Genomic DNA, 10,704 nt, shown 5'->3' with positions numbered 1-10,704 from the left:
ACCTTTATTTAACCAGAGATCTCTTGAGATATACTGTATATCTTTTATTCAGATAAAGAATATATAACATTCACATACATGCAAAATAACATAAGAGCTGAGGGAGATGAAGGAGAGTTACTTTTTAAAACTGTTGTCTTGGACTCAAGTCAGATTTAAGTCACAAAGCTGCAGGACTTGAGACTTAAATATTGATTTGAATCCTTTGACTTGAGACTTGAGAGTAAATTAATTTAATTCCCAGGTTTTGACCTACAGGGAACTACAGGGGACTGTCTGCATTCAGTATTAAGTATGAAGACTTGTGACTCAGACTTGCCCTTCAGCACTTGAGACGTGACTTGAGACTGGGAGAGCAGTTTTGCCTACTTTGGCTGAATATAGACTTTCCACTCTTCAGATCGGGGCCGTCATCTCTTTCACCTCTGCTACTGGCTCACAACCTTGGAACTCTTTATTGTGGCTCAACCACAGCATTGTAAACTTGTGGATAGTTGCTTAGAAACAGTAAGCTTTACCTCCCACGGTCCAAAGGCAACCCCCAACTGATATCACCAGAGGATGGCCACTGTTTACCTCCGTCCATGGAAACAGACCCCTGCTGTTTTCTTTTCACATGGGATACAGATACAGTGAAATAGGATTCCAGTCCTTCTGCAATCCATCACAGTAGTTTTTTCAAACGCAGTACTGTCACCTTTAGAAGAGGATACTTATCACAAAAAAATGGAAAAACAAGCCAAAGAAAATGAAGTATTTTTAAAATGGATCTCCTTTTGAGACCATCCCTTCATTTTTCTACTGCAAGAACTTTCTTGCAGCTGATGAATTTTACTCTGATTCTTACTCTATAATCTAGAGGTCAAAGGTCGACATTGCCCCCCCGACTGCCACACTGTCTGTTCAATAACACACATTTTGTTCTTTCATGTTTTAGATGATTCCTCACATCTCCCAAAGCACTTGTTTTGGTCTCCTCCATCATTCACAGTGCCTCTTCCTTTCCCCAATCACCATATACTTATAATACTTGGCCTAGCTGTTGCAGTGGGCTCCATACCTGACCTCTTACACATCCACCTGCACACACACACACACACACACACACACACACACGTGCAAAAAGACCAAGTTGTGACAAAGTGGTGATAATACGCTTGCGTAATCTTGACAGTCCACTTGTCTTAGATGTTGATCCTTTAATGTTTGAAGGCAGTAGAGCATATGGCCTCAGTAAAGTGCAGACAGGGCAGGAATTTAAGGCTTAGGAATCATTAACAGTTTAAAGAAAGGAAAAGAGATTATTTTCACTGCCACAAGGCGTATGGAGCTCAGAGACCCTGCAGCCTATAGAGCTTGAAACTGCAGCCAGTTAACAGTTACTGCAGCAGTTCATTAGTCTCTCATTGCCAGACCTTCAGGATCTCCACACTGTGTTTGAGCTGTTCTATCAGTAATTACGTTTCCAGCTCAGCCCAGTGATGCTGCTAATTTAGTGTATAAGGCAGTTTGTCAGTGAGTTGAGCTTCTAATATATTTGCTATGGATATATTTGTGTATTCAGTATAATATCATGCACAAGACAAAGCAATGGTACACACACGGCAATAGAAAATGCCACAGTCAAATTCCCATCTTCACAAGTGTTGTCTTTACAAGTGTTGGTCACAGGCCAGAAAATGTTGAGAAATCATGCAACTCTATGATGTATTTTTATTTTCAGACCCCACACACAGTTGGACAGTAACATTTTTTGATATGAGTGTTTCATGAGGTCTAAAACATGCATATAAAATTTGATTCTTTGACCGCTCTTCTCTTCTATAAACACAACACAATGTCTATGAAGTGATTTGTCAGAATTGCAACATAATATAATGTAATAAGTAGTAATTTGAGAAGTTTGACTGTACTGTATGTCACCATAGCCTGATGATGGCATAATAATAAAGGCAGAGGGAGGCCAAATTCAAAAAGACTATATTTGTCCAATGAGACAAGCTTGTTTGCAAACATAAAAACACATAATCAGTTAATTAATCAATTAACAAAAACAAAAGATTTAAAAATAGAAAACATTTTAGTGTAAAGATTTAAAGGAAATTTGAAAGACACAAGAGTTAATGGGTTTAATGGCAGTGGCCATGTCTGACCATAGTTAAGCAACTGTGTCGAACACCATGAAGGCACATTATGTCAAAAGGTGCAAAATGTGTATTTATCAATTTATCTATCTATCTTTTTTCCTTGGCTGGTCACAAGTGTTATGGATTCTAGAACAAAACCAAACAATGACCCTGCACAGTAAATATGGTCTTTTCAGTAAATAATATTAGGCACTGTGAATAAATCTGTAATTATTTCCATGAATTCTATTAAACATGAATATTCCATACTTTTAATGTAAAGTTGATTTCTTTTTTTATTCTTATTTGTGATATTTATGAAAAAAACTATGAAAAAATGAGTTTGGATTCATTTTCATCAAACAGCGCCAATAAACAGAACATACAGATAGATAAAAGGTTGCATGTATCAAAAGTCAAAAAAATTAAATTAAAATAAATGATAAGTCAATGTATGAATATAAATATCAAGACAAGCATACAAACAAAAAACAAACTAAACAAACCACAATAGTAGTAGTGAGAAGATGGAAAAAAGGGGAAACAGAGATTTCTCATTTTTACGAAATAAGAATCACCAATTAACCATGTGACAGCCCTAAAGATGCCCTGTCATTACGAAATCTTGATTGACAGACGCTGAATCAATCAGACCAGGGATCAGTCTGTTTGACCAATCACAACGAAGAAGAGGCGGAACTTTGCTATCGGATAAAACAGAACAGCAGAAAGTTCACAGCTCGTCAAACTCTCAGAATGAATGGTACAGCGTATTCCAACTTTGACAACCAAGAACATGTCTTGAAATTAGGAGAGACGTTTGAGAAACACCCCAAAAGCGGCTACCACACAGTGCGATGTAAGTGGTCCTTTAAATCAGTACGTTATGTTTGACTTTTACAGTTGCTAACAGTTTCATGCTAGTAGCAGCAGGCAGCTGTTAGCCATGTAGCGTCAGTTAGCGTCAGCGTTAGCCGCCTCGTCAAGTCCATTTGTATCCGCCTGTTGACACGTTTAAGTAAGATTACAATTTTCTGTTTGCCATGTCGTCTTCATAAGTTATTTTACTCTCGACTATTAAAAACCACTAATGGTCAAGCTGTCAAAACGTTAGCTAGTTGTGGCTAATCAGCAACGTGGACACCACCGCCATCTGCTGGTGCCGGTGGACAACTGCAGCAGTGAGGGAGTGAAAATCTACAAACACAGTCATGTCACTGTTTTTAATATTGAGCATGAAATACATAGACATTTTTTATGATATATATACCACATTTGCTTGCTTTTTTCCCCCCGACAGATGACTTCAAACCAGCCTCCATTGATACAACGTGTGAAGGGGAGCTTGAAGTGGGCAAAGGAGAGCAAGTCACTATTACTTTACCCAATTTAGAGGTTCGTGTTTTATACTCCCATCAAAGCAAAGCAAAGGCCATCGTTATTTTTGAATCTTAAAAGTAACTGAATACCTAGTTGTGAAATTTAACCATTACTGAATACTATCTGAAAATGAAATTTAAATACAATTGAATATGTTACTGATTATGATTTATTACTATATATTAATATTTCACTATGAACACCCTCTGTATGTTTGTCATTCTCAGATATGAAACTTTAAGTCAATTTGATAAAAATCAGTTTGCTCACATTGGATTGGTAAGAGTCAGGCCCTAAAACTCATGATAAATAATTCAAACTTGACAATGGGGCTACTGAGGATAAACAGAAGTGCCTGAATGGAATGGATTTGATTTGACGTTTGTCCAATACATGCTGACAGCCATGTGATCCAAGAAAAGAAACAATGAGCAAACCCAGCGCGTGATAATTTTCTGTCTGAATTTGTCAGACCCCACAAAATCATGTTTTTGAAATTACTGAAACTTGTGTTTGTCCAAATTTTTTCCAGTTTCCAGTTCCAGACAGTAAAATATTTTAACATTAAGTATGCAGCAGTGGTTAGATTTCACAATTATGCATTCAGAAATATATCTAGATTCTGAGGGTTTCACAAGTTATTGAAGAAGTTTATTAAACTGTGTTTCAGGGTTCAAGTGCTCCAGTAACAGTTTTCAAGGGATCCAAGAGGCCGTACATGAAAGAGTGCATCCTTATTGTGAACCATGACACAGGAGAGTACAGACTAGAGAAACTCAACAGCAACATAGCTGTGAAGAAGACCAGGTGGGTAGAAACAAGTAGCGCAGATGTCGGAGGGTATACATAACTGAAACAACCCTTGTTTCAGTCCAGATGCGAGCCCTTGTTGCATCTCACCCCGCCCCCCTCTCTCTCACCATAGCAGCACATAAACACACCATGGGGTACACTCATTGTATAAACAAATACGAAGCCATGTTAGGTGGAAAGCAGCAAAAAATAAATACTGTTTTTTAACCAAAATGATAGAAATTCACTAAAAAAAACTTGTGCAACATTTTAGTAGAAATATACTACATGTCTGCTTGTCCTGTACATGTGCATTTCCAGGGCTGAGGGCAGCAGTAAGATCCATTCTCGCCTGGAGCAGCAGACCAGTCGCCTGGGCCAGCAGATGAAGAGTAACAACAACAGCAGCAGCAGTAACAGAACCTCAACCAGCTCCAAAAGTTCTCCCCCCAAAGAAAAGCATCCAGCATCACCCATGGATGACATCGAGAGAGGTAACATGCTGTGAGGCACAATGTCCTCAACTGTGTAGACCTTCATGAGCATTCATGTCTCATTTTTTATTGAGGTTTGAAGCAAATTTGCAAGTGGATGAAATTGTCCAGCAGCTTCGGTCTTTTATTTTGAAAAATGTAAACATCCAACAACAGCTCATTGGCCAAAACTAATACTGAAACAGTTTAGTTGCTGCAGTGGAAAAGGAAAACAACCTTTCCGTTTCCTTCAAGGAGTCATGACACCCACTGACAGCTGTTTATGATGGTTTATGGTTACTCAGAACTGGTTCTCACGAAGTGCTGTCTGACCACATTGGAAATCAAATGCATTTATAGTCATTTTGAAACGGCTTCACTCAAAGCCATCCGTCACGGAGGGGGCGTTTTATGTGTCTGAACACATATAAAGCTTTTTTTTTTCCATTTGTAAGTAGCAAGAGGGAGAGAGAAGGGAAAAGTTCTCCTCCTGCTAATATACTTTCTTCAGGAAATGCAGATACAAGATGGTACATAATTTATAATGAGTTAAATACGGCCACAAAGCATCTGTCAATCTAAATGAGCTGCGTAGGTGTATTTATGCTTGTAAAAGACAAAAGATATGTAAAACCATAATGGAAATGTAGCTGCTGAAGCTCTTCCATTGAACTGCAACACAAAAGTGACAGAGCCAGGGTTATCTGACCTTTAGTGCTACCAACACCTGGCATCAGGTGTTTGACTTAATACATTATAATCTGTGTTATTATTAACTATCACATATTCCTTGTTGCTTGTGTGCTTCTCTCTATACAGAGTTGATGGCAGAGGCGCGGGTCATGGACCAGATGAGCAGCGACAGCTCCTCAGACTCCAACAGCTCCTCGTCCTCCAGCAGCGAGGACAGCTCCAGCAGCAGCGACTCTGAAGATGAACGCACTTCTGCGCCGCATCTGGCCCCGGCAAACCACAGTATGCCTATCCTCAACACCAGCAGCACACACAGCCGCCCCCAGGAGAGCGGAGGAGGACTCATGAACACACTCAGTGAGTAGTCCTCTCAGATCCATTTGAATTTCTAAGGGAGCTTATCCTCTTCTTGGGCTTGTCATTACTCAGAAGTTGATACCAGCTGGTTGCTCTCAAGTCTTGGATGAGTTAGGCTGCGTTCAGATCAAAAGCGTCACTACCACGCAGGGTTCTGCAGAGGTGTGAGCATGTTACTGCATGACCCATCTGTGTGACGTATCTGATCGTAGCACAAGTAGGAATACCGAACCAGAAATTTCAACTTACAGCCCGATACAACGCCATGTGAGTGCATGGTGATTGAAGTCTTTGTACTCCCTCATGGCAGGGTTGTACAGCTCTGGAAAGGTCATCACTGCGGCGATGAGTCTCTTCCATCTTCACAGTTCCTCAGTAAACAGTGGAATGCGGTCTGATCGGTCTGATCGCAGGCTTATGTCATGTCATCTGATAAGGCACTATGTTGACCAATCACATGTTTTTTTATTTATTTTTTTTATTTTGCTGAGCCCTATGCTGTCCCCTCCCTCGCAGCGTAAACACACTGTCCCCATTCTAATGGATGGGAGGGCTGCCATGTTTCACACATTGCAGGATTTGGTGTGAACGCAGCCTTAGACAGTCCTCTAATCTTTAACATACCAAATATTTTACTAACAGGTCAGTTTTCAATCAGATACGGTTTCTAACTTATGGAAGAAATGACATCTTCTCCAGTCCTACAGAGTATGTTCTAAAAAGTGACTTTTAAAAATTCTAAGGTTAATGTGACATCACATTTAAAGTTTGTTTCTACATCAACAAAGTTCAAACATATTGTCACTTTATTGCTTCATGATTGTCTTTTTGCGCAAATAAATGATGTTTAAAGGCCCTCTTTATACCTGGCATTAACATGCATCTCCAAATGTGTCCTGAGTGACCACATGTGATCAGATCTCACTTCCCCGCTCTATATGCAAATAAACACGGACATCATTTCCGTTTTCATCGTTTCCTTCGTTATTTGTCCAAAGCTGTGTTCAACTTGTTTGATAACAGGATAAATATTCAGGATATAAATAAATATTCCGCGTCGGGAGAGATAGAGAGAGAGATGCAGCGATCTCCCCGCAGCTGCATCTCTCCATTCAGAGACACCGTGTGCATTTAAGCATAAGATACAACAGCATAACTTCATTGATTATTTAATTATCTGACACGCCGACAGGGTCGGTCAGGATCTAATGTTGATTAATGTTCTGTATTCTTCTACACATCCAGTAGGTCCGCTGTTACACACACAGTCAGGGTTCATACAGTGAAACTGTTTGGAGTAAAGCAGTCATCATCCTGATAAATCCTGAGCTCATTATGTTTAGCAGCGCAGCAAAACTAAAAACTGTCGTCATCAATTTGACAGGACAGAGGAAACTATCCAGCAACGTTTAGCTTCTGAAATATTTTTTTAGACAGACAAGCGAAAAATTAATGGTTAAATTTCTATTCTAACTGTCGATTTGAAGAGGGAAACCGGTTAGGAGACGAGAAAAACAGGAAAAAACGGGAGGTGGATTATGTTTTTAATGCACATGTTTATCCTGTTATATTAAACAAGTTGAACAGCAGCAGACGGACGTTAATGCCAGGTGTAAACAGGGCCAAAGTGATGCCTTTTGTTCAGATGGATCATGATTTGAGTCCTATAACACACAAACCACTGGAATAAACTGATGACAATAAATGGCAACAATTTATAGTCAAAAGTGTTATTATTATTATTTTTATGTCCTTGATTTTATCCAAATAAATGAAACTCCAAATAAAATAGTCTAAATAAAGCAGGGTTGCACTGCAGGATTCAGGAATAGTCTGTGAAGAAATATGACACTCCCTCACTCAGTATGATGACGTCAAACTGTAGAATAAAATAAAACACAAAAATGATTATAGAATCCAGTAAAATGAAACAAAGGTAAAACACTGATGAAATGATGTAATCAGCTTGCTTTCCCACCTACTTGTGTTGCAGAGAATGACCTCCAGCTGAGTGAATCAGGCAGTGAAAGTGACTGATCAACATGAGGACATCTGCCCACCTGTGGACATCAGGGAGGTTTTCAGTGTGGAGTAAAGGAGCCCGGGGCAGACCTGTCAGTGTCTTGCTTCCTTTTTTTTTTTATGTGGAACTGTCTTCTCTACATATCCACAATTCTGCTAGCAAACATAATTTGTTTCTTCTGTGCCAAAAAAAACCTTCAAATTTAATATCACCTTTGCTGCTTCTTGATTAGTTCTATTGTTTTGTGCAAAGAGTATGTATTTATATAAGTATGTGAAAGTGATGCCTTAGTTCAGAGAGACGCTGTGTGGTCGGTATGAGAGAAGCAGTACATTTTCAGAAACTTACTGTAATGTTTCATCTCACTGGATGCAGATGTGTGGTTAAACTGACCAAGCATATCAGAGGCAGGATGACGGTGGTGTTCATATAGTGTAGATGGATGTTTCTGCCCATTGATCTCAAGTCTTAAACCACCACTGGAGTTTCTGCATTTCAGCTCAGCAACATTTGGAACTTATGTCGTGTCTTAGGTCAGATGTCGGCTGATAGCTTCAGTTCATTTTCAGCTGAATTAATTTTTGCAATTTGTGCCGGGAGACATCAATTGATCGTAACTGAAATGATTTAAAAAAAAAAAAAAAAAAAAAAAAAAAAAAGTTGGATGAGCCAGACTGAAATGACAGTCTTCTGCTTTTGTCTTATAGAGTTATTGTTATGTTAGCTGTATAGCGTTCTGCTTTGGATTACTGAGACGCAGCCGCCGGACAACAAAATCTTTTGATTGAAAGCTGCATTCATTCATTTAATAATATCGACATTATCACCTTTATGGCTGCAAAACAAGTCGCCTTTTCACACCTGCAAACACACAAGTGTGTAGGAGATCACATAAACTTGTTAGGAAACAATCGGCTATCTACACATCCAGCTGTCATGGAGCAACATCAGCATCCTAATGAATGTAAGTGACTCTCCTTTTAGCTCTGGTTTGGTCTCCACTAACTGAGAAAAATATCTGGTTCTTTAGTCGTTAAAGTCTGGACTGTGTAGCTAATCGTTAACTTTGCCCGTCTGCCTCTTGGAGCAGGACATGGAGTGTACAGTGGGTTTATGCCTGCTGCAGCTGGAGATGAAACTGGTGAGAGCGCGCCAGTGAACCAAACAGTAAAGTTTCAGGCTGGAAAACCAAAAACAACAAGCTAAAAAAAAATATCCTAAAACGCTCTGTTGAGCTGATGGGAATTGCAGACTCCGATGATAACGCTCTGTGGGTTTGTCACTATGAGCGACACTTTCATATCACACTTAATTATTTGATCCATGGTTAACATAGAAATATTGAATATTACAGTTTTAAGAATGGAGACGTCTCTTTAACCTTTTGTTTATCGTGATATTTCGTTATGTGAGTGGGTGTGATTTCTGGCAAAGTAGTGCACTAGTACTCAGTTGACTCAGCAAGGGTCCTGCTTTGTAGCTTTGAACCTGCAATACTTGAATCAAATTAATTATTTATATTTCAAAATATACTCGACCAACGGTGAACTGCTTAATATATTTTATATATTTTAATAGTCAAGCAATTGGAAGTGCAAGTTAGTATGAACTGTATTGCATAACAAGCCAGATGCTTTGATACTGCACCTCAATGTGAGTCTTATAGAACTTCATGTGCCTTGAGTTATTTGGCCAGTTATAACACGAGGCCTTCTTGTTTTGTTACAAGCTCCATAGCTGAGCGGTCTCAGTGTACAGGAAGCTGCTGTTTATGTTTCAGCATGTCTCTGGCATCCTTGCTGACTGAGAGAGAGAGAGAGAGAGAGAGAGAGAGACTGAGATAGAGATCAGTTTAAGAATTCTATCATATGTTTAGCCTTAAAGAGAATGGTGATTTCAGTGCATCATTTGTAAACTATGCAAGAGTCATTTCTTTGTAGAAAAATAAAGATTTTAATTGTTTTTTCTTGCTTCTGCATTATTTTTATGTAACTCTTAGGAAACATTCATTAAAACCGGTAGCTGCCCCCTGCTGGCAGCATTCTTAACAAAAATACATATCAGAGAGGAGGGAAGAAGCAAAATACAGATAAGTAGAAGCGTAAAGGTAAATGTATAGGAGATGCATAATGAATATGCTTTGATAATATACATATGACACAATATTAATTAGTGTGGAATATTAATGTATTTTATATAAAATAATCGTTTTAATAGCATTGTATAAGGATGTTAGGGATAACTTATGATGTACAGTATTATTTCATAGGAAAAGAGCATTTCTGTGATATGATATTCATCTAACAATAACAGTATAGGGTTGTGATGTCACTTGGCTTTAATTTACTCATTCTTAATGTCTTTAAAAATGAACTGCCTCTATGCATTATCATATTTTAATTCTAATATAATATTACATTTCATAATATATATAAATTAATAATTGTATGAATTTATAACATTTATTTAAGATTGCTCAATGTAACTTTTCAGTAGACTCACTAAAAATCTAATTTAGTAAATAGTTAAACTGTTAGACAGGCTGACATTCATTAACATACTGTAAAACAGTAACATACCATCGTGGTGTACATTTGTGAATGTTTATTCCTTGAGATACTGTTTCAACAGGTTAGAACAAGCCGTCCCTGTGGACTGAGGACACACTACATGTGAGAACCTGTGTGGCTTTCTGGCAGGGAGTCTGTTCTCAAAGAGAACAGATCTGCCTCCTGACATCTGTAAGCAGCTGGATGAACAATACCAACAAATTAAAGATCCCCTCCGGACATGCATTAAGATATGTAAAAGTACTCTGCTCGGAATAATAATGAGTGTCTGATATGATTTTTCCACAAAA

General features: G+C 38.5%; 1 protein-coding gene across 1 annotated transcript; it reads left to right on the top strand.

Moving 5' to 3' along the window:
* The first annotated feature begins 2,821 nt into the window (after positions 1 to 2,821).
* Positions 2,822 to 9,806, top strand: eaf2 (ELL associated factor 2). Its single transcript, XM_042426202.1, has 6 exons — positions 2,822 to 2,985; positions 3,427 to 3,521; positions 4,177 to 4,313; positions 4,620 to 4,792; positions 5,591 to 5,821; positions 7,815 to 9,806. Exons 1-6 carry the CDS (start codon positions 2,883 to 2,885, stop codon positions 7,856 to 7,858), a joined length of 783 nt encoding a protein of 260 aa, XP_042282136.1. The 5' UTR covers positions 2,822 to 2,882; the 3' UTR covers positions 7,859 to 9,806.
* The last annotated feature ends 898 nt before the right edge of the window (positions 9,807 to 10,704 follow it).

The sequence above is a fragment of the Thunnus maccoyii genome, chromosome 11, assembly GCF_910596095.1.
Source record: "Thunnus maccoyii chromosome 11, fThuMac1.1, whole genome shotgun sequence".
Lineage (NCBI taxonomy): Eukaryota > Metazoa > Chordata > Actinopteri > Scombriformes > Scombridae > Thunnus > Thunnus maccoyii.
This window is presented reverse-complemented; position numbering and strand designations above follow the sequence as displayed.

Coding starts and splice junctions, on each gene's coding strand:
- eaf2 (XM_042426202.1), top strand. CDS start 2,883: ATGAATGGTACAGCGTATTCCAACTTTGACAACCAAGAACATGTCTTG. Junction 2,986..3,426: donor CGGCTACCACACAGTGCGAT/GTAAGTGGTCCT, acceptor TCCCCCCGACAG/ATGACTTCAAACCAGCCTCC. Junction 4,314..4,619: donor ATAGCTGTGAAGAAGACCAG/GTGGGTAGAAAC, acceptor GTGCATTTCCAG/GGCTGAGGGCAGCAGTAAGA.